The 25,146-nt window shown below is 41.0% G+C and overlaps 1 protein-coding gene across 1 annotated transcript in view; it reads left to right on the top strand.

Moving 5' to 3' along the window:
- Nucleotides 1-25,146, top strand: part of LOC108784922 (dynein heavy chain 3, axonemal-like) — an 899,093-nt gene that overhangs the window by 816,101 nt on the left and 57,846 nt on the right. Inside the window, exons 67-68 of the mRNA XM_018553871.1 lie at nt 9,711-9,836; nt 21,750-21,927. Coding sequence (XP_018409373.1) covers nt 9,711-9,836; nt 21,750-21,927 — 304 coding nt within the window. The remainder of the gene's footprint in view (nt 1-9,710; nt 9,837-21,749; nt 21,928-25,146) is intronic.

Genomic DNA, 25,146 nt, shown 5'->3' with positions numbered 1-25,146 from the left:
CCGCACAGCCCCCCGAGAGCCACACAGCCCCCCTGAGTGCCACACGGGCCCCTCTAACAGCCGTACAGCCCCCGAGAGCTGCAGAGACCCCCTGAGGGATGCACAGTCCCCTGAGAGAGACATAGCTCATCTGAGAACTGCACAGCGCACCTGAAAGCCCACACAGTGCCCCTGAGAGCCCACACAGCTCACCTGAGAGCCCACACAACCCTCCAGAGACCTAGGAGACATCATGCTGCCACCCCAGAGCAACACAGTATGTAGCTTATATTATTCTACATTTCTGTATAATGTATTGCTGGGATTTTCAGTCCTCTCTAGCTGATGGTATTATTCTGCATTGCTGTATAATGTACTGCTGGGATATGTAGTCCTCTATAGTTGATGGTATTCTGCATTGCTGTATTAGGTATTGCTGGGATTTGTAGTCCACTGTAGTCGGTGCTATTCTGTATTGCTGTATATTGTATTGCTGGGACATGTAGTCTTCTATAGTTGGCGGTATTCTGCATTGTTGTATAATGTATTGCTGGGATATGTAGTCTTCTATAGTTGGCGGTATTCTGCATTGATGTATAATGTATTGCTGTGATATGTAGTCCTCTACAGTTGGCAGTATTTTGCATTGTTATATAATGTATTGCTAAGATTAGTTCCTTTACAGGTTGAAGTCAGTAGCAGAACTAACAGGGCCACAGTTGTACTGGGCCCCTGTGCTCCACCACTGACTCCAAGCTGTATAGAGACTGTTCCCTTGCAGTGTGCTGCGTGACATGTACCTTAGTAGCACACTGCAATGGAACATTTCACTCATTAGCACAGTACAAAGGTACATGTCACTCTGTAGTGTAGGTAAAACCTCTTGTATTGTATTTTTCGTCTAAGATTTAAGCACATAATTAATTCAGACGGTCATATGAAGTGTTTTTCTAAAATAATTCATCAGTATTCGGGTCTAAGTGCGGGGTTGGCACTTTGAGACACATAAGTTGGTTTAGTGATCCAGTTTGGGCACTCGGGCTCAAAAAGCTTTGCCCCCGCTGGTCTAAGTGCACACTGGGATTGTGGTTCAGGCGAGTATATGTTACTAGACAAAATGAGCACTCAACTCTTGCAGTGCAAGGGTAGACCCCTTGCAAGGGTTAAGATTTGATTTGCTCAGAGTTCTGCTTTAACAACAGAGAATGTAATGTCGGACAGAATTAGAAATTCTTGGACAAATACCACAATTCACATGTCTATTTCATATGTGTATTTAGCTGCTTTTCTGGGGTTTAGCTTTACATCTGTAATAAGAAGATAGAGCTATTTGATGCACAACAATAATGGGGATAGTGACATCACAGTGAGGTGGTAAGGCATGACTGACTTACACAGGAAGAACAAGACCTTTTTCTTCTTCTTTTGTCAACCTTTTCCAGCTCTCTTAGTAGTTTAGCCAGTCGTAAATGACTGCAGTACTTTGCATGAGCAGGCTGACACTCAGCATGTGTGTTGCTCTGGACTCTGGCCTGGTATGCACATAACTGAGTATTATGGAGGTGCATGGTACTTTTTGGGTTACCATCTATGTAAATAACAAAACATAATAAAACTATTTCAGTTAATGGATCAATCCTCATACTGTATATTTGCATAGAAGTTGAACACCATGAACAAGACTGGTAATGTCTGTAAAAATGTTATAACTGAGCAGCCATCTTTTGGAGCACTTTTTCTGTTTGTAGTTTTTTTTTTTTTTTTAATTGTTAATCTGTTTGTAGTTTATTGCTATACAAGCGAATAAATGCTGTTTATGGAGTAATTTTGGTTATACAAAAACATTTTTAGCAGAGTATACTGATGACTACAAATTTTATGAACTGTGTTATATATATGTTGTTTTATGTTTCTAATTTTTATAACTAAAGTAAGTGATAAAACACTAGAATATAGTTTATCAGTGTAGGGACCATCTGAGCAAAGCTTTGATGTCTTTTTGGCAGTGTTTCCAGAGACATTGGTCTGACCACTTTCATGATTCCTGTTCTTGTTGATAAACAGGTGTACATATGGTATATAAATTAAGAATGGTTTTATTAAAGCCTAGCAAATATTTGACAACCTATCATATAACATCTGCTTTCACCCTTTGGGACATAGAAAATCCCACTATCTGGCAAGGTAAATAAAATGAGTGAGATGGGAACATCTGACATGGCATGGCTTATCGGTCTGAACTACTGGCAGTGAAGATGTATATTATGGTTTGTCCATATGTTGTATTGCAAACATCTGGGGGTGGCAAAAATGAGAGATGTTTTATAAAATCTAATGTATAGAAATCTGCTTTATATAATATATATATTTTATTGGCATTGTTAACTGTCAATAGGCGACATTAATATACAAAAGCCTTGGCACATAAGGCTAAGTGTACAGGCTGGTCATCCTATAATAAGATAATAGTGAACATGCACTGAACAAGGGTCCTACTGCCCTATATTTCTCCACTCATAGTGAACATCAGCTTACAGCAGAAAGGCATCAAGCTTCTCCAGAAAAAAAGAAGCTTTTAAAATGAAAAACTATATTGGTTGTAATGCCATTGCACATATTATCTAATAGCTATCCATTCAAGATGGAACTGGAACTAGAAGTCCAAAGAGATTAGTTCTGATTGGATCTCTTCCCAAATCATCTCTTCCTAACATTTTAGTCTAGTTTTAGTTAGTTTAAGCTGCAGACTAGTTAACTGGTAAAAGTTACCTCTAACTTTCCTCATGTACAGATAAGTTTAGCAGCAGGAATTTGGCAACTTGTACAATGGTATTCAAATGAAATCCTACATGTACAAGTTGATAATAATGTCACCTACCTGTTTTAGACTGCCTGAGCACAATCCTCAGCACTTTAAAGGAAATCTGTAATGAAAAAAAGATGGGGGCTGCCAATGTTGTTCTCTTTCCCACAAAATTTCCTGACAGGCTGAACGAAGAAAATATAACAGATTCTTCCATCAACATTTACTAGTGTGGATGGAAAAATGCCCTGCTATTTTGCATTATATACCGACGGCAGCTGCCGGTCAAAGATTTTCCAACCTGCTACATCGATCAGCTGATAGAGGGATGCGGGGCGTAAGACTACTGACCGGGGCCAACCACTGTGTGAATTATGGCCGGTTCTTGATGAAGTGTATAACCAATCTGGGTAGCAGTGAGTACATGGTATCATTTTAACCACCTCCCGTCCATGACCGTTCGTGAACCGCCAGACGGGAGTCTTGTAGGAGTGGGAGGGTGTCTTAAGGTGTCCTGCCCCTCCCCGCTCAGCGCACACACGAGTGGGGAAACTGTCAGCATGTAAACAGCCAGCAATGGCTGTTTACATGCAAGCGATCGGGCATCTCTGGAGATGCCCGATCGCTTGCAGGCGCAGCGGATGTGCGCCCCCCTGTACCTCCGCCAGAGCCACCACTGGGTGTGGTCGTGTTCTGCGATTTCGCGGGCGCGCGCAATTTTAAAGCTTGACATGTTTGGTGTCTATTTACCGGATGTGACCCCGTATTTTATATTTTACCAAAAACTTGGGGTGATAATAAATGTTTCCTAACATCTCATAGGGAAACACTTTTCTTTACAAAATTTAAAATTTTGGTTATATAGTAAAAAATAAAAACCCCAGTGGTGATTAAATACCACCAAAAGAAAGCTCTATCTGTCCCTAAAAATGGAACAAAATTTGTTTCAGTACAGCTTTGTATGACAGAATAAACGTCAGTCAAAGTACCGCAGCACTGAACACTGAAAAATGGCCTGGCCAGGGAGGGGGTGTAAACACCTGGTCTTTAAGTGGTTAAGAGCCTGAGGACAACCATTTTAATGGGTATGTAAAGCCAATTTTTTTTTTGGGGGGGGGATAGTATAGAGACTGGTTTTCCTGGGTCTGGTTATTGCTGTGTCCCATCAAGGAGATTTCTCTTTAATGTCTGTTGGAGAGACACAACAGAGGGTAAGAAGAGACCTCACATAAACTCCCTCTTAGACAGTTGTAACCATAATAGATTTCCTGACAGGAAGGTTTACTCTGTTCCTGTTCCTGACAACTCAAAATATTGGATTTCCCATCACTTTCTGTATCAGGGACATTGGTCACCAGAACTAATATTGAGAGTGAATCTCCTAAGTGAGGACAGAGACAGTTGAAATCCTTCCTTACCCTATTAAAAATGTAAAAAAAAAAGTTTTGGCTTTACATAAACTTTAAGTTTCTCCTATGCACAGCTGATGCAAAATGTGAATAATTTTGAAACTTTCATATTACAGGGGGCAGTGAATTTGAGAAGTGCACTTAAAACAGATGATCTCAGGGGGGTACAGACTAGTATCTTGTCAGTAGAACAGGCTGGTAATTTTAAGCCAGTGTGTCATTTCCAAGGGTCTGATTATGACTTAAAGAACATTTAAGAACATTCAAAGTCTTTTGTGTCTGGAAAGCTTGCACTCTGCTGCTAACAAAGTAAAGTAACCTGTAAAATATCAATGTAAGGTTTTAAAAGGCTACTGAAACAAACAGAATGACTTACACAGAGCTAAAAGCGATGGAATTATTGCCTAAATGTGCCCTTTATGTATGGTTAAGGGGGTCTCTGCACAGTAGCTATTTTTAGTGTGAAGTTTTACATAGAAAGTTGTTATGACTATGAATCAAAGTTTTGCTAGTTGAACAAGATCCAATCTTATCATAAAGTTTACTTTGCAGTGATTGTTTCATAGCTAAATGTTGCCCTCTGTTGGTTCAGTGAGATTGTTAGAAATAATAAAACCTGTGTTTCATAAACAAAAAAATTATGAATACATATCAATAAGTCACTAAAATGTCTGAGAAAAAAACACTGTTATCATTACAGTGGTAGTAATCCAATTTGCTTTGTATTTTATAACAGATAAACTGCTCTGTTTGCTGAATTATACTGGGTCACATTGGTTATATATAATGTGCATGGTCTGTCACTGTGTAAAGATAGGGACCTTAAATGGTGTAAAACTGATTGAAGACAGGTGGGTGTTGCCCACAAAAGAGAGTATTCTGGCTTTGTGAGCAGCTTGAAGCTGGACACATGAGGAGTGTTAGGCTTCATGGGGAAAATGTATTTCATTTGAGAAATAATTTCCATCCTGTTCTTTAAAAAAATTTCTTCTCTATGGTCAACTATAATCATCCATTTGACCCCTATTATCTATTAGAAAATGAAATTCCAACCATGTATACTCAGCTTTAGAGTGTAACAAGCATACTGGCCATAATAGGAGGAATGTCACTGTTCAGAACTAAAGATTTAGACCTTAGAGGAAAGCCCTTTCATATGCAATCAGTTATCCAGTGCATGTTCCTAAATCTCTCCATTGCTGCAAGGTACTACATGAAAGAAATCTTCAAAGGTTTTATTTAAATACCAAAACCCAACCTGAACTTAAACCTGAAGTGACAATATTGTAACTGAAACAAATACTACCTGTTGGTTTTATACATCAATGGTTAACCCATGAGAATTCAGTAGCTGTGACTCAGGTGTGTTGTTGTAGCTGCAGGCACCTCACACAAAGCACGTTTTGTTCCATGTGGCACCAACTTATATTTACTTTTGCTCTATCAGCAGAGAGGATTGAGTAAAATAATCCACGTGGTTGCATTCATTGAAATACAATGCTGATCTCTTGATACTATTGTTATACATGGTGTACTTTGCAGGCTCTTATAATCTACAGCCAAAATTTCCTAATAAAGGTGTGAGTGCAGGTAAACAGCTAAGTACACAGGTTACTAATCCAGACACTATACAATGTCCTGACTTCACTGTTTAGGTCATCCCTGTGCTTTATCCTCCATTCATGAAGCTCTATTTACTTCAATCCAAGTAATTAAAAAAATAAATAAATAAAACCGTCTACAAGTACTGACTTACAGTACTGACAAAAAATACATACTTACAGCCCAAAAAGTCCTGCATTGTCTTCCTCAAACCTGATTCTTTGCAGGGTTTCTGATCTTCCACACGGTCATTTTGGATGCAGAAGCCAGTTGTTAGTTTCTGGTCACAGCTGGACCCCTACTGCGCATGTACGAGATATGCCAACTGGGGTAGACTGTCCTGAAGCCTCCTGTAATGTGTGACGCGTATCTCAGAAGGCTATGAGGGGGTGGACTAGGACTACGTCATCCTCGCCTATGAGAGGAATGAGAAAGGGGGATCAAGTACCTGAAGAAATACGTACTTGCTTCCCCCCCCCAAAAAAATGCTAATTTGTAACATGTAATGGGGGACAGCTAGAATGATGCTATGTGTTAATGTTGAGAAAAGGTTCACTTTAAGCTGTTTGGCTTACATTACTGCACGTTCTCTCTGAATGCTGATATACAGGGGATTGCTGGAGGCTAGCAGAAAGACAGACTGAAACACTATTTAAAAATACATTGCTGTAGCATTTATTGAATACCTAACAGGATTTGTGGTCTTTAAATTCTGCCCACTGTTACATTTTAGGTTAAACAGTTATTGACAACTTAGCTATCCCTTTTTCACATACTTTCAAGGACTTAAAGTGAACCTGTGCTTTGTCCATGCAGGGCAAAGCAATGGGTTCCCTTTACTGCCTCCCTCCCCTGCTGTGCATACAAACTTTCTCTTCTCTGCCACTTCTGCTGCAGGGAAGTTGGCCCTCTCTCTGCACCACTGTTTGACAGTGTAGGGTACCTGAGTGGCCAATAGCCAAGCATCAGCATTGTCATGTGGGAAGAAGGGGAGTGAGTCACATGCTCCCCATAACCTGAAGTACCAAGTATTTCTCTTCACGCTTCACAGTCAAATGGAGTGGCAGGGGTGTGAAGGGAAGGTAAATATGTACAAATGAGAGGAGGAGGCAGTTGAATGAATCTTTTGCTTTGCCATGTATGGACAGAGCAAATGTTGACTTTAAGTTAAAATTATTTATTTCATTTTGTACATGCCTCTTATCGGGTTTGCTTACAAACTAAAAATCAGAAACTTTTAACAAAAATATGCATCAGGTGAAAATTACCTAAAGAATATCTAAACCCACAAATACAATGCAATATATTACAGCTTACAAATTCTTGTAGATGTAGTAGCTGGATTAGTTTTCATTTTAAGAATGTGTACATTTTCTGCTAGTACAGGAAATGCTTATTTTGCTTACTAGAAATTGAGTGTCTTTGTACGTTCCTGTGCAGTGAACTGAAATCTCAAACGATGTTATCTGCCTTCCGAGCTATCTTCTGTGAACTACAAATGAACTACGACACACCTCACCTCCCTGTTATGGGGATGGGGGGTGTTTGTAGTCCAAATAAGGAGAGCAGTCTAGTTGCTCCTCCATAAATACAGTATGGTGATGGTTGTAATCCTAAGGCAGGATGTGTATCACTGGCCAAAATAATGAGGTGAAAATAAAGGAAAAAAAGACAGATAAAGAAAACTATAGCTATACAAGATATTACATTTGTGCTTTTAGGCTTAGATATGCTTTAATCAGACATAAGACCAGGATGTTACATCTCTGTCATGTAATCTTTTAATCTTGTACATATTTTGTTCTAAATAAAACTGTCATGGTTCAAAGCTTATTTTATATCCAGTATATTAATTGTACAACATAAACAGATTTTGTACCCAGTCTGAACTAACTACAGGGAACACCCAAATATTTATGTGCATTTTGTGTATGAGAAATACTATTAAAAAGTGGCATCCAGGCGACTATAATGGAACACGGTGTGCTATTGTATTTCTCTAATTATACAAGGGTGTCATATAAAATAAATATGTAAGCTATGTTAATCTACAGTTCTGGACTTTAGGGGAGAATTGTTGCAGTGAACAGAGTTCATCATATTAATTGCAAAATCAATTGGCATTTAGTGGCCTGCAGAGCTGCTTAAATTGCAAATTAACAGAGGCGTTTTAGCAGAAATCACAGGAGACAGCTGACAGAGGGGATGAATGCATGAATGATATGCAAACAAGGGAAGAAAGTTTTACCAATATGAATGTAAGGAATTAATATACAATATTATTATTTACATTACAAGCTATAACCAGTATACATCCAATTAGTTTAATATACAGCAAAGCTTCTTCTTAAATTATTCTGTTATGGAGAAATTGATGTGGAAATAAGGCAAAAGAACATGTGTGACATGCCCTTGATGTATATTTACTATATGCTCCAGGATGACAGATGCATTCTATGACCAGAGGCTGTTCACGGAGGCATTTCTAAAGCTATTTCTTCATTGGTTAATAGTAGTTAGTCACATACAACTGGACTAGTTCTGTAATGTTGGAGATTCCCATCTCATGCAAGTAGCTTCCTTAGTTCCAATGAATGTCAAGAACAAATCCCAGCATTTATATCCATGTGAGTAACTCAGTTTTATTAACCCAATCACCTGTTCTAATCACATAAGCCCAACACCATGGAGCCATGAAGTCTGTGACAAGTGTTAATTGTTCAAAATACATGTCTGAAGTTGTGGATTGCCAAATTGCTGGGGTAGAGATGTTAGAAATAGCATTATATGTGGATGACAGATGATGTTGAAGGCTTCATTTCTGTTTAGAAATGGTTGTTCCAGTTCCACATAGATTACCTCTTTCAAACTACTTGAACAAGTTGTCCTCTCTGTCCAAAATGTACACCTTACTGTCCTTAAAAGAATATATATTTTCTTTAAGGTGTAGAAAACTGAGTTCTGACCTACAGATTTTACCCTTCTATTTTGGGTCATATGCTTTGTGCAGTTGTATTGTCCTTCAAATATACAGGTTTTTGCATGTTCCTTTCTACACTGCACTGCATATCATTTCTTTGTTTGTGTTTGGGTGTTGGGTCTTTTGGATGTAGAGATTTCTGTCTCAACGTGTTGCTGCACTTGAAAACTAGTAATGCAATGTTTCTTCACTGCACTGCATATGCCAAGTTACTTGCTTGTGTTTGGCTGTTGAGTCTTTTGGATGTACATGCTTCTTTCTCAGTCTGTTGCTGCACTTGAGAAGAATAGCAATGCAAAGTTTCGTTAAAAAAACACTAAGTTTATTCAGAAAATCTGTACTTTGCCCATAAATATACAGGGCCAAAGCAGACCAAGAAGCTGGAGGGTCCAGTAATCAGTCGCAGCACATGGGTAGATAGTTTCTGGTAGAACTTTGTTGTAACTCTCTGTTGTTCTATTATTATCAGACTTTCAACAATGGTGTACATAATAACAGGTCTCCATTGTGTTCTGAGAGCCTTCTATGTATATATTCTCGCAATCATGTCACATAATTCTTTACATAAAGCTGCTTTAGTCTAGCACTTAACTTTATTTGTATCCCAGGTTACACATACATTAGAATTTGAGATTTTAATTTGCGTTGACAGCACAAAATAAATTTCTCATTGATTTAGTATTCAATTTAAAAGAGCTTTAAATGCATTTTCTTATGTACGGTATATATGGCGTTTGTTTACTCATAGATCTTGGAAGCTATAAATTCATTTTCTGTACAGGTGTCAGGGGAATTTAGACGTTTAGCATGTAGCTCTAACTTTATTGATGCAAATTACTCTTCACAATAGCTAAACAGGGATGTCTATTAAGTGGGCTGGTTGCTATGTTGCATTTCCTAAATAATAATTACATTTTGATTTCTTTCACTTATTTAGATAAGACAGTGGAAAAGCATATATGATTCTTCTCAACCTAATGAGATGGAACTACCAAACCCATGGGAAGATCTTTTGACTGATTTCCAGAAGTTGCTGGTTCTACGTTGTGTAAGACCTGACAAGGTAAATGTATATGTATTTTCTGATATGCTTGGTAGTGCTGCATAAGCTATGATTTAGGGTTTTTTTTGTTTTTTTTTTAATGCCTTGGAAAACATTGATAATTCATTGCATTCCAAACAAACAAGATGATATAAAAGCATTTAGCCTTAAATAGACCCTGTTACGAGACCAATCATTTCAACAACAAAAACTTTACATAAAATGATATGTGCATTTAACGCATTTAACATAAACAGGAAGATATAAAGGCATTTTGCCTTAAAAAGACCCTTGTAAGAGAACATTAATTTCAACAAAAAACTTTCCATAAGATTAAAAGGGTAATTCACAAAGCAGCCGAAGGATCCAGCTGTAGCTTCGGCTGATCCTTCTGCTGGCTTCGGTTGCTGGAGCCCTTTGGTTCAGTCAAACCGAAGTGCTACTGTATGGGCTATTCACTATAGCCCGTACAGCTGGTGAAAGCGGCTGAGCGGCTCAGCCGAGCTGAAGGCATATGCTTCGGCTCGACTGAGCCGAAGTGACAGCTGAAGCGGGGCGAATGGCTTGGTGAAGACCAGCCTTTTGACCCGCAGATGACAGCTCACAGCTGGCTCTGCCCAATTGTAATGACAGATGAGCATCCCCAAATGATGCTGAACTGTCATTAAACAATAACAACTCAGCGGAGTTGTTATTAATTGGCTAGGACCTGCTAGAAGACTCTAGCAGATTCCGGACAATAGGAAACAGATGGGCGGAGCTAGATGTCACTGCTAGCTCCACCCAATGTTTTTTTACTTTTTAAAAAATCTTTATTTATATTTCAATTTTACTATTTATTTCAATTTTTTTAATTTTTTCAACCTTTTTTTAAAAAACAATTTTTATTGATTTTATATTCTGCTTGGTACCACAGAGGTACCGAGCAGAATAGCCGTGCGGATTCCGGCTCAGCAGCATGTGAATAGGGGCACACGGCAGCGAGTGAACTGCCGAAGCTTTGGCTCAGCCGATCCAGATGTTGGATCGGCTGAGTTGAAGTCCTGCGGCACTTCAGCTCAGCCGAACATGCAGAGCATGTTTGGCTGACCGAAGTGCAGCCGAAGGCAGACAATGTACGGCTGAAAGTTTACACTGAAAGTACATACTGAGTCGGAGTGACTAGCCAAACGTAGTTTCGGGCCACTTCACTTCAGCTGGGTTATTCACTCAGCTGCCTTCGGCAGCTGTGTGAATAAACCCCTATACTGTATGTTAATTTAACATATTATGTGCTTGGTATTAACCTGTAAAAGCATCGCTTGTGTAGACATCTGAAATCCGTAGACTGGGCAATGCCACCTCTAAAGTGATATTAGAAGTCTCAGCATACTCAGAGCTGTCACTAAAGTGACACTTATTAGTATTCCCCTTCACTCCTCCACCAGCAGCTAGGGAGTGAAGTAAAGGGAGGGGCAGAGATGCTGGGCCAGCTCAGACAGTAATTAAATATTCCTAGTAGTGGAAAGGGCTATGCCAGGGGTCAGCAACCTTAAACACTCAAAGAGCCATTTGGACCCGTTTCCCACAGAAAAGAAAACACCGGGAGCCACAAAACCCTTTTGACATCTAAGATGAAGATAACACTGCATATTTCGCTTTTTACCTTTATGCTATGTATAGCATGTATATAGGTGTATGTGGGCTTAGTAACGCACTGGACTCTGGGCTTAGTAACGCACTGGACTCTGGGCCTAGTAACGCACTAGACTCATGGAGAGGGAGAGAAACAGATTATAATAGGTAACATTACAGTATCAGTCATGTCTGATGAAGGGATCCTGAGCGGCCCAGAAACTTTGCCTTATGACAAGATTTGTGTACATCAATAAAATGACCACTCGTTGAAGATTTTACTTTGGTGTGCTGGTGATATAATTTATTATTATGGTATAATGCTCCCTGTTTAAATCCACTTTTCTAATTAAATGAAATAACAGGACGCAGTGTTCAGTTACCCGTACCACCCCCCACCCCCTCGGTCCTCATTCGGACTCACCTGCCAAGCCTCATAGCCAGCATCCCAGCCAGACGGTGTGCACTGCAAGGGGGCGGGGCATGTCATACACACTTCTCCTCTCCTGCCGCCTGTTACTAGGGACGCGGCTGGGAGAGTCACAGGACCCGCCCCCCTTGCTGAGAAGCCTGTTGGCAGTGAGGGGCCCCGGGACCGGGACAGGGAGCCGCTGCAGAGGGATGAAAGAGCCACATGTGGCTCCGGAGCCGCAGGTTGCTGACCCCTGGGCTATGCCAAACAAGGATTGTGGGGGCTGTGCTAGACAATTGACTCTTCATGTTGTAGTCACATTTTCTCTCAAGCTCAAAAATAATTTATGGAAAGGCGAAACACTGCAAGTTAACATTTAGAATGCTTAATTTTTCTGTGCTTTTACGTGCATTTTTTAGGTTGATGACCTGGTTTCTTTAAATATAACTTAATGTGTGGCAAAATGCATCTGGATTAGGGGTGGTTTATTAAAGGATGAAAGTTTTCCACCACGCCGAGACTCTAGGAAGACTGAGATAGAGGTTGTGTAAATAAAATAATTGACTGGGTTTAATCAATGTTAGTGGTTGAACTGAACACAAAACTATCTTTGAGCTGCAATGTGGAGAAGTACAGCTGGATGATTCTTAAGACATAAGACATAAGTCTGAAGCCATTATTTACGTATAAGGTACTAACTGAGCAGATACCAGGTATATTGAAAGGGGCGTTCTGGGTTGCTATATTGGATGAGTCTTTTTTGCTGTCACTGGTACCCTATTTTTTTAGACAGTGATAACTTTTTCTCTCCTTTGATTGTAACAAAAACTGACTGCCTAAGTGACAGATGGCTCTGCCTATCCATAGCCAGAGCCAGCTGTGCTGGCAACCTCCCCTGTCTGCCCCTCCAGAGAGTGTGGAGGAACAGAGAGGGGAGAATAGGATCTCCGTGGGCAGCTGTGACTGACAGTCACTGCTCTCCACAGAGGGAAGACACCAAAAGCTGGGGTGTGAGCTGCAGTGTCCCATGCCAGCTCTAAGCAGCGGGGAGAGTATATTTTAGTGAAGCCATTGACTTCACACCCAGTCAAACCATGCAGCTAGGATTAACCAAGTGCACTCCCAGGGAAAACGCTAAAGAGCGACATCTGGGCCCATGTCTTTACTGCTGCAACAAGGGTAATTTTCATAAATCGTGCTTGCTGGGAAATTATTTGGTCAAATACAAATAAGGCCTAGAATTAGACCCAGTAACATTATTCTCTCAATCTTGTCTCCTTTTGGCTATGTTACCTTATGTCGATTCCTATTATCACATTATCACTGTTCTCTGGGTTGTCATTGATTGACTCCCAAGATGGCCCATTGCATTCCCGTTCCTGGTCTCCCTTCTGCTTCTGCATTGGTTCCGATCTTTGTTGGTGAGACTTTCAGCCTCCATGGGTTTCTACCTCACATTGCCTCTAAAAAGGATGTACAATTTACCTCTCACCATGAACTTAACTTCATCCAGTTAACCTCAATCCAATAGGCAGACAGAGATCAGGAATTGGAAATATACCTCCCCACCTTGATTTCTACTTACTTACATAGCCTTTTTTTGCTAACTCCAAGCAGCCACCAACAAGTTCAAAGACTTTGCAGATCGTCACACATACAAACCACCTGCTGCAACCAGGTGAGAGTCTGGCTCTCTACCAGAAACATCAGACTTAAGTTACCAACCATTTTACCATCATCTACAAAATAATTCCTGTCTGCTTAAAACTTCAAATTCTTAAGAACGTCAGGATTTCTAACTCTTTTCATGTTTCACTTCTTAAGCTATTACTCCTCAACAAGTTCTATAGGGCTATTCCTAACACTACTCCTGCCCAGTACTTTACTGATTAGAAAGGGTTTGGGCCTGAGTAAAGATTGTAGATTCCTGCATCTGATATCTTCACACCTCATCTAGTAAGAAAATGTCATCAGAAATTCCCTTTTATACCCGATCTCACTCACTAGGGGAGGCCTTATAAGATGGGGTTACTGTCAGCACTATTAACCTTCCACAATCCATTACCACCTCTGCTTCTATGACACATGGCCATGCACCCTTCTGGTTTCTGGCCACTTCCAATTAGAGCAGCAGCTCTGCCTTCTGTCTCTGTTTTTACCCTGCAGCCAATCAGAGTGACACAGCTCCAGCCTTTCTCCACAGTCCACACAGTCTTTCTCCACACAGTCACCATCACACCATCACATCCAATCACCCAATCCCCAATCGGTGCAACTTTCCGGAAATTTGAACACGATGCAGTTTCTGGCTTGCTGCTTGAGCAATGTTATTACTAGGCTAGCTGCTATCCCCCGGTTAACCTCTCTGCTACCTAGCCTGCATATTAGTTGCTTGCTGTGCACTTACCTTTGGCTTAGTTTTTGTTTTTTTGTGTCTGCTACCTGCCCTGGGCTCTGGCTGTTATCTTGGTTATGCTTGTCTACTGCCTACCCTGACCTCTGGCCTGTTCCTGACTATATGGCCTGTAGATGAAAATGAGCACTTAGCCCTTACAGTGCAGGAGTAGCCCCACTGCAAGGGTTAAGTTTTCTACTCTCTGGAGTTCCTCTTTAAATAAAAGCACAAATATATGTTTGCTGTAGAGTACAACAATCACTCAGGTTATTGTATATATTACAAGGTATAAAATGAAAAAAGTGCCAAAATGATTTCTGTTGGAACTACAGTTATCTGTGCATCTATGGATATCATGTAGCTAAAAAACTCAGAATCTGTAGAAAATAGGTTTCAAACCAAAGGTTTGAAAACGAAACCTTATAAAGCATATTACAGAAAAAGATGTCTTGCTCTGCTACAGGTCACCTATTAAAAACCATTTTGCCTGGCAGTGGGCACAGCTCATGAAATAAATAGAAAAGTCCAACAGCTGATCTTTTCTTTTAAGGAGCAGTAAAGGACATAATGAAAATTTCATGTGCACGCAATGGAAAATTTAAGTGAAATGTATTTTCGACAAGAGAAAACAGCAGGTCTTCCTCAAATCATGCCAGTTCTTCCTAATGGTGAAGATCGGCACTCAGGAAGCCACATTGCTTTTATTGTACTTTCCAAAAAATATTACAGCAGGGAAGAAACAGCAGATGTTGATTCCCAATATTTTATAGCAGCTCGGTGGTACCTCTCTTTGATGCAGCCAAACTTCCTGGGGGGGATATTTTTGAAGAGTAAATAATTAGGTCAGATCTATTAAATGGGAACAGAACTTCAACTAATTTGAAGAGACGTCAGACTGTGTGTCTTTGCTCTGTCCAATATGTGACTAATATCAATAAATTAACTCCATAGGACATTTGCTAAGCCGCAGAAATGAAGAAGCACCGTGATGCATCACATGTGTTTCCTTCAGGGAGGATTACAAGCTATTTCACCTTTCTATTTGCTCTGTTTCTATGCAAGCTTAAGCTTAAGAACTTAGTCACTGGGATTGTTTTGCAGAAATAAAGTGATAAAGAGTGCGGGGCTGAGAGTACATACAAATATAGAAGATCTATTAACCTTAAGCTACCCATGAGCATCAGATGACAGTTTCCTGAGCCGGCTGTCTTTGGACAGATCAAGTCACAATCTCATGTCTATGGAACCTGCAATATGCTGCTTTATGACTACTCCTAAGGGGAACAATGGATTGGTCAGGGTTGAAAACCTGTCCTAATCATTAGTATTTCCTCAGCGATGGCCGATAGGAATAGACTGTACCAGTGCTGCTTGCATCCTTCCCACTCCATAGCAGCAAACATTACTCTTAAGCAACCCAAGCTTCCCTGTTTGTTAACTGTAGATGTGAAAATTGAAGTGCCCCACCAACTAATATAGTCCAGACATAACTTTATTCCACTAGGGACAAATAAGTAGAATAGTCTATGTATGTTGGGGGGTACAAAACACACACCCTTCATCAGGGCTTAATGAAAGAAACCATGTATGCACACTACAATCTTGAAATTTGTATTGATCTGTGATAGGAATACTTTAGGTTTGTCAGCAGCTGTATGTTAACTAGGCCCCAGAGAGAAGAGCATTGCTGTGGTTGGTTCATGTATGTAAATCCAACTGCCTTGGATATCTGTAGGCACCCTCAGATATGGTCAACGTCTTGCAAATACAGCAATGTTTACAAGTTTATAAACTTGTATAAGATCTATACATAAGATCTATACATTTCAAACACATACATTTTTAATGCAGGGTGATTCCATGATGTTTACATTGCAGACCATATTGGGGTTTCTAACAAGAAAGACTAATAGTGCCTTATCACTTTTTAACTGCCTCAGGCTAACTGAAATTGCAGAAAACTCTATGTGCTAGCAAGAGGGAGGGGGTGTCCCTCTTATGATTCATTATACTATGGGGGCTATTCACTAAGCTGCCATAGGCAACCGAGTGACTAACGGACCCCAAGGCAGCCAAGTGATCATGTTCGGCCGACCCGAAGTGCAGAAGGAGTTCGACTCAGCCAATCCAACATCTGGATCGGCTAAACCGAACCTCCGGCAGGCTACTTGCTGCTGTTTCGGTCTATTCTCATAGATGCCGAAGAGCAGTGAGTAAATAGCTGAATGCCACTGAGCGGCATTTGCCTCGGCTGTTCTGCTTGGTCCCTCTGTGGTACTGAGCAGAATAGAAAAATAGTAAAAAAAGTAGAAAAAAAAGATTAGAAAACGATGTGCGTAGCTAGCAGTGACAGCTAGCTCCGCCCAACTGTTTTCTATTGGCTGGGCGGTTCTGCTGCCATCAAAAAAAAACAAGAAAAAAACAAACGCACCATAGGAATGCATAGCTAGATTCCTATTGGCTATTTCACTTTGCAATAGCCAATAGCAAACTAGCTATTGCACCCGCCCTCTGCTGCTCCTATTTACCTGGATAAAGAGAATTATAAAATATAATTTTTGTCTTTTTTTAGTCAAAAGATTTTAATATTGAAGAGCCAAAGGTCTGGGATTCTGTTGTGCAGGTGTTTGTGATCGTACACAGGGATATGATGCCATTACATATACAACAAAAATGCACCACGATGCAGTACCAATACCAACCCTTAGATGAGCTGCCGACATTATCTTTTGTTAATGAGTTTTCCATTCCTGGTATTCCTATGAATAACATACTTCCTCTACTCACACATTGACTGTATCTATGGGGGAGCCATGGTTGCCACCTAAACTATACTTCAAACATGACTTCCACTCTTCATTTCCATTACACAAAGCAGTGGTTAGACCCCACAGAGCCCTGCTACCTTGGTGAGGCCCCCTCAAAGCTCTGGTGAGACCCCACAGAGCCCTGGTTAAAATCTTTGGCGTCTCACTAGGGCCCTGAGGGGTCTCACCAGGCTGGTGAAATCGCACATAGCCATGGTGGGACCCCATAGAGCCCTGGTGAGACCCTACGGAGCCCTGGTGCTGGTGAGACCCTAAAGAGCCCGGGTTTAACCAGGGCAGTGTGGGATCTCACCATTGCTCTGAGGAGTCTAACCAGTCTAATCCAGTCTATACCACATTTATTATTGACTAAGGCAGAGTTGCAATGCAAGCAGATCAGCTAAAAGCAGTTGGATCTGTATGTGCGTTATAATTAATCGAAATTAGTCGATTAATCGATTTTAAAAAATTTCGATTAATCGAACAGGAAAATTTTAATCATTACCAGCCCTAATATATATATATAAACAGGGCTTGAAAAATCCACTCGTCTGCTCGCCTGTGACGAGAGGACGGTGGAGCCCGACGAGCAGCTTTACAGTCAAGCGATGGAGCGTCTCGAGAGACGCTCCATCGCTTGTATCAGCACTCATCAGATGTCACTGCCGTTGCCAGTCCCGAGATCCGCTGTGCCCGATGCGGCCGGGACCGGCACGGCTCTGTGACAGGAGATCAAAGGGAGTTCAGTACACAAACTCCCTTTGATCTTCTCTCAGTCCCCTGAATGCAGGAAGTGATGTATATTACATCACTTCCTGCATTCAGTGTGACTCTCCAGCTAGAGAAGCTGATGAAGCCGATCTCTGTTTCATCAGCTTCTCTGGAGGTCCCTAGGTGACATTAGGGGTCTTGGAGACCCCTGATGTCTCCATAAAGAGGACCTGTCATGTAAATTGGCTATTACATAGGGGGCTTCTTAACCCCCCATGTAATAGCAATAAAGTTGTGTGTAAAAAAAAAAAAAGTTTTACAAAAATGAAAGATTTATTTAAAAAAATGAAGATTAACATTTATTTTTTTTAAACATTTTTTAAGTCCCCGCCCCCCACATACACACGCATATATGCGTCAGGTGCGCCTACGTGCCGCACATGTTGCATATCGCCGCAAACGTCGGAGTGAGAGCAATAATTTTAGAGCCATTAAGGCCGGGTTCACACCTGGGCGTTTTACAGCGCTGATCGACGCTGATCGACGCCCAGCAAGTGAAATCCCATTATTTCCTATGGGCATGGCTCTCACTTGGGCGTATTTCAGCGTGTCGGAACGTGCTGAAAAATGCCCTACGCCCAAAGAAGTACAGGAGCTTCTTTGGGGCGTATTTCCACGCATATCCATTAGGATACAGCCGGATAGCCCTCGTAAACGCGAGTTTGGCGCGTTTTGTGGGCTGCAAATCGCGGTTAAAACATGCACCCCAAAACGTCATACACGCATATTTCGAACACCTAGGTGGGAACCCAGCCTAAAGGAGAACTATGAGGTGAGTGCTTTTCACTCACCTCATAGTTCTAGCCGACCTGTGACAATAAAACTGTCGCAGGTCGGCTCAGTAGATAGGGAAGTCAACGAACACATACCGGCGTTCGCTCACTCCCGGACGGAGATCAGCAAGGAGCTGATCTCCCGTCCTCCTCCTCCGGACGCTCTCCGAGCCGATCCCGGGCCGCAGACGGGGCAGCGGATCCCGGGATTCAAGGTGAGGGGTCAGGCGGGGGGGGAAAACGCGAACGAGCACATATAGACGATCAGCGGGCTATGGAGCCGCTAATCGCCTATATGTGAAACACCCGGTAACTGGTGTGTGCAATGGTCGGGTCTTTTCTGCCCGTGCGTGCCCGCTAGGGGGCGCGCGCGAGCAGAAAAAAATTGCCGTCTGGAGACGGCAACCCGCAAATGCTGCAGTGCCGTCCGTCCGTTTTTTTACTACGGGCGGATGGCAAGTGGTTAAAGTGTATGTCTAGACCCACCTTTTTCTTAGTTTTGGATACAGTGGGTAAGGGTTGGGACCCTTGCAAGATTTTCACTTCTACCTGGGGATCAGATAAAGAGATTTACCCTCACTTCCTGTCCTACTGAACACATTCTACCAGATAGGAAGGAACCATGCAGTTACACTTTAGAGTGTATGTTAAGAAAATGTTTTTTTTTTCTAGTTTTGGATAATTTTGGGAAGAAATAGAACCCCTGTCAGGTTTATACTCCAACTCAGGAGAGAGTCCCCCTTCCTTCTTAGTGGTTGGAGAGATTCAACCTTACTTCCTAGACTTCTTGCAATATTTTACTATGCAGGAAGTGAGGAGAACTCTCCAAAACCAACACAGACACAAATAATATTGCTTTTCTTTAGTAGAGAAGCGGGATGCTAGAACATCTGTATTTCTGTTTGTGCCACTATTTTCTTTTCACTTCCTTTCTGGTAGGGTCACAGAGGCTGTAACAACCTGACAGGGGTTCTATCCTTTCCCCAGCCTGCCCAAAACTGTTGGAGTTGGGCTTTAGCTGTTAGTATATATTAAGTGTATTTTCAGTCCTGAAGGGAAAAAAAGGGGATTATAAATGATTATTGTTCTCATAGGAAGAGGAACGTTGAGTTGATCAGTGGTACTACTTGCTCAATGATGAAAAGGGATGAAAAGGCATGGAAAGTGCAGTTATATTTTCCTTTGCAAGCTGGATTATTAAGCAGTACATATGGGCATTTTGTTGGTTACAAGGTTCTCTACAGCTCTCCCAAAAATGATAAGTGTTCAGTAATAAACCCACTGAGGGGAATTTATCAAAACTGGAGCAGACAGAAACTGGAGCAGTTGCACGTGGCAGCCAATCAGCATCTCTTCAGTTTGTTCAGCTGAGATTTGAAAATGAAAGAGAGAAGCTGATTGGTTGCCAGGCACAGCTGCTCCAGATTTGGTCTGCTCCAGTTTTGATAAATTTCCCTCACTGTCTTTTACTAACTAGAATGCTGTGGTATATTTTCCAGCACATATGAGTGAAGTTATAAACTAGGAGGATTAAAAAATGTTAGAGACGGTATGGCAAATGAGATGCTCTGACCAAACAATAAAACATTTTTGATAGATGTGAGCTTTTATTGCCTCTTCTGCTTGGAGGTCATTACAACATTATGCATTATACAGCGTAGTTTTACTATTTATACACTGAGGTGACATTTATCCTGGGAATATATGAGCACATCTAATTATCTATCTATCTATCTATCTATCTATCTATCTATCTATCTATCTATCTATCTATCTATCTATGTGGTTACTGCTATCAATGTTACCGATAGCCTTATATTATACTACCAATTATACTATGTTTAATGTCAGCTAAGTGTTGACAGTCACTGGTATGTCTAGAAATTGCAAGTAAGCTATGTTGTCTGCTATAATTACAGTGACACAGATCCACCCACCCCTGCTGATGTGTATGCATGTATTTTTTAGGTTGCGTACACATCATCTCACTTACTACTTGGAAGACAGAAAGTAGTGTCTTTCTCCATCATTTTTGATAGCTTCTTTTGTAAATCCAGCACATGCTTGGGGTTAAAAGGATTAGATATTTTTCCCTAAACAGCTGTTACAAGTCCTTCCTCCCCTCTCTTAAAGTTTGATAGGCCATACCTATTGCGGTGAAATACCCAGTGGCGTATCCAGGGTAAGGTGACTTTTTGTCTCTCCCCACTTCTTCCCCACACACAGGCTCTTAGCAACCATGGACACTCTGGCCTGCCTCACGCCCAGCTCCGGCAATTAGTGACATCAATCGTTGGTTGCCAGGAGCTAGGCGGGACACCAGGGACGCATCACTAAATCACTAAAATGGCCATATCAAAAATCTTTCAAATGGCCATATCTACACATTTGTATCAACACTGTTTTTGCCTTAGATTTTTTTTAGCCCAGGCAAGTTTCACTTTAAGGTTTAAAGCAACTCACTGGTGCCTCACACGAACTCTGTATCCAGTAATGACTTAGAGGTCAGTGGTAGAAAAACCACTGAGCACAACAGGGGACCAGGAGATTGAGTACTGTAGTGTTGGTTTCTGACCAACTGCAGTGGAGATTTCCCTGCATCAGGGCAGCATTTGGTGGAATGGGCAGCAGGAAAATTGAGAACTTACTATCTTCTTTTCCAGTAACAGCTTTTTGGGCAGTTTGATTTTAGTGACAAAGTCACCTTAAAGAGCTCCTGCATTATCACACTAATAGTAAATAATATCCAATTTCTTCCTAATGCTATTATATAATACAGTTGCTAGTTCCACTGTCTGGTCCGGAAGTAGCTTTCATTTTCTATTTGAGTGGTTTTCAGGTGCTGCCATATTTAGGTAGTTTCACAAAAGACATAATGGAGATTGTATCCAAGAGACTAGGAACTGATGGCTGTATTTTCAACTCAGCATAAAAATATATGCTCAGTTTCAGTCAGGAACATGCAGTGGGTGGGGTACAACTGTTTACTTTAAAGACAACATGGGTAATGTGCATTTACATTTCATTTAATTACAAATTGATGGAACATTTTAGATGATTCTGTTAGAATATTGTTTTTAAATGCAAGGTTCCCCTAAAAGATGCATTTCTTATACTTAATAACATATTAATATAATAATGTTTTTGTTTTGTTCTTTATAGATCATTTCTGCAGTCCAACAGTTTGTCACTAACAAGATGGGTCCCGCTTTTATAGATCCTCCAACCTTTGACCTGCGGCATAGTTACATGGGATCCAGCTCTAGCACACCGTTGATATTTGTGCTGTCTTCCGGTGCTGATCCTTTACAGTTATTAATGAAATTTGCAGAAGAAAAAGGTGATAAATAACTTTTATTTTGTACTATAAATAAGTTAGCTATACCCTGGAGAATGGCAAAATACAGAAATTTAGAGCATACCATTCATTGCATTTTAGGTAATTGTTGTTATTTAGGAACCACCATTTGACCACCAAAAGGTTTTATATATCGATAGGCACTGATAAGAGTACACCTTAAATAGGAACATTTCACCAGGCTTATTGCTACATTAACACTCAAAGATAATTGTTTTCAACCTCTTCAACAGAACATTTACCTTACTTAGGTATTCTAAGCTGTGATAATTTATATTTCACATAATGTCCAAATATCATTTAAAAGCATCAAAATGTTTAGTAACACATCACATTCATGAATATTATATGAGTAAGGAATCTTGCAATCAGCTTAAAGCAAGGTAACTGCTGTACAGCATACACTATTAGATGGCTGCAGCTACCTTGCCAGTGATATCTGCACTCTCCAGTAGACATGCGAGATTCGTTTCGGAAAGATTCGTTTTTCAGATGAATTTTCGGAAATGCATATGTTCACATACATCCGAACTTCGGACTGACAGAAATAACAAATGCAAACGAATACGAGTTTACATTAGGGCAGGAAAGGGTGGGATGATCAAGCAACCCCCTGCACCATACCAGGTCACATGCCCTCTGCATTAGGCCTCTTCCCCACAACCCTGACCCGGTAGTTGTGGGGGTCTGTGGGCAGGGGGGCTTATTTGCATTGGGTTACCCTTTTATTTAGTTGCAGGTCCAAACACATTCAGTTAATGCATGCCTAGTCTTAGGCAAATATTGACTTTCAAAAGGGTTATGGGTGGAGCCTTATAGTGCCTGCTGTACACAGGTTAATTTTAAAGCAATCTCCGAAAGCAAACTCAAGCTTTGGTGATGCAAGGCAAAGCAACAGGTTCATGTTGTGCCCCTCCCCAGCAACACATATACACCTTTCATATGCTCCCCCACCACTTTATTCCGCCCCCAGGAGTAAAGAAAATACCTGGAACTTATAAGTTGTAAAACTATATGACTCTATGCAACAGTGCTGATTTCTGCAGTGCTATCACATGAGGGGAGTAGATTGCATTGAGCTGGTTTTCTTCACTCCTATTGGTTGAATGGCAGGGGTAAGGTAAGTGAACAAACTACTTTGCCCTGCATGGACAATACACAGGCTTGCTTTACGTCTTTCACTTTTTTACCTCTGTGCATTTGTATAAACATTACAGACGTATTCAATATGTAAAATTCATAAACTACAACATATTAAGTCCCTAATAAGGTCTCTGAAACATTTAACTAATAGGCATCGAAGATGTTCACATGTTGATACATGCTAACGAGAAAGTTGGTAAACTCTTAGAAATCATCTGGAGTACTGCACTAATTGCTCTCATTGTGATGAAATCTTCATCTGAGTTATATTATAAAATAAAGATAACCTTATTTTTCAAGCAGCAAATACATTTTATATTGCCGTTAGTTTGCTGAACATTAAAGGAAACTGATACAAAAAAAAACGATGTGAACCCTGATATTTAGTAAATGTGGAACCTCTTGTAGTCTTCGTTCACATCTATGCAATGCGGGAGCACATGCGATGCTGCACACAATGCGACATCCCAATGGCCACTAAGCCCAGCACAGGCCCCCTCCTCTTCACTTGTTGGTTGCTAGGATGCTTCTGGCATCCTGGCAATCAATGACGTCAGCTGTCCACCTCCTCTGCAGTCATTGGTTGCTAGGACTGCCAGGTGTTCTTAGCAACCAGTGATGTCAAATTTGTTCCCCGCCCCCAGCATTACAGGTGGACAGAAGAGTATCTTCTTCTATCCTCTCCTGCAGCCTGCTCCACCTCCTGGCTCCTGCCTCTCAACTCAGGCCCACTAATGAAGTAGGAAAATAAGGTATGTGGGGACTCTAACGAGGACAACTAATAATTAGTTGTCCCTAACAGGGTGCCCCCTCACATTGGTTGTCCAGATCAGAGTGCCCCCTTACATTAACTATGAAAATGAGGGGTACTCTGATGGGGACAATCAATTAAGGGGACACTCTGATGTGCACAAATAAATATTAGTTGTCCTCAACGGAGTAACCCCTTACATTAGTTGTAAGGACATCTTCAGCAACTACAGAAAATAACTATTTGTCTTGCCAGAAATGCAGTGTCCCTGTCACTTCATGTGAGCTGAACTGACTGTCAACAATATTATCTTCCTTCTGTAAACTATGAGCCCCTCTCCCCCCATGTAATGGAGTTTGAAGTCAAATGGATGGGGTGATAAGTATGGTCCCCTCCACAGATACAGTTGAGTGAGTATAGCCATCCAGGAAAATGAAAGGAAAAGAACCCGAAAAACAAAATGAAATAATGCATCCAATCCATAGATATGGTGGCTGCATCAGTTTTCTTTTTTTTCAGGCTGCTTCCCTTTGTTTTCACACAATGGTTCTGGTTGGGAATTTTAGGGGGGACCCCACATCTTTTTTTACCCATTTTTGGGGGTGGATTTCCTCCTTAAAATTCCTACCAGGCCTTAAAGGCCTGGTATGACTATGGGGGGAAACCCCACATTTTTTTTTTTTTAAATAGAGTCCCTCCTTATTCTTAATGGGTCTGGTATTGTTCGGGAGGGGAACCGCACACATTTTTTTTCTTTATAAATGTCATTTTTTTCTTTATAAGTGTCACTTTTTGCTGCAGCCAGTTCTATACATCGTACAGATGCGCCACTTTACAGGCAATTTAAGGGGATCCCCCTGGGCACGATATTTAAAGGAATTTTTCATTTTTATTGTTTCACTTTAAGCAATGTTAAAATCACTGGTCCTTTAAAAACAGTATTTTTTTAAAGTTTTGTTTTCATTAATACATGTCCCCCAGGGCAGTACCCAAATCCTCATACCCTTTTTTGGCCAATAACTTGCATATAAGCCTTCAAAAAGGGGACATTTAATTTTCAGAGTTCTGGTCCCATAGAATTTCATTAAGTTCAAGGTTCGAACTTGAACCAAACTCGGGTGTGTTCGGCCCATCACTACTCCCCTATGACAGTGCTAAAAAGCCCAGCACTGTCCTATGGATGAGTCACTTGCCATACCCAGGTACCTGGTATTTTCTTTGGCTTCTAGTGTTAAATTAAACAGCAGAGGAATTTAGGAAAGGCAAGTATACACTGCAAAGGATGGCAACCCTTGGGGGGGGGGGGT

The sequence above is a fragment of the Nanorana parkeri genome, unplaced genomic scaffold (assembly GCF_000935625.1).
Source record: "Nanorana parkeri isolate BGI_ZX_2015 unplaced genomic scaffold, ASM93562v1 scaffold132, whole genome shotgun sequence".
Taxonomy (NCBI): Eukaryota; Metazoa; Chordata; class Amphibia; order Anura; family Dicroglossidae; genus Nanorana; species Nanorana parkeri.
The sequence above is the reverse complement of the archived record's forward strand: the minus strand, read 5'-3'. Positions and strand labels throughout refer to the sequence as shown.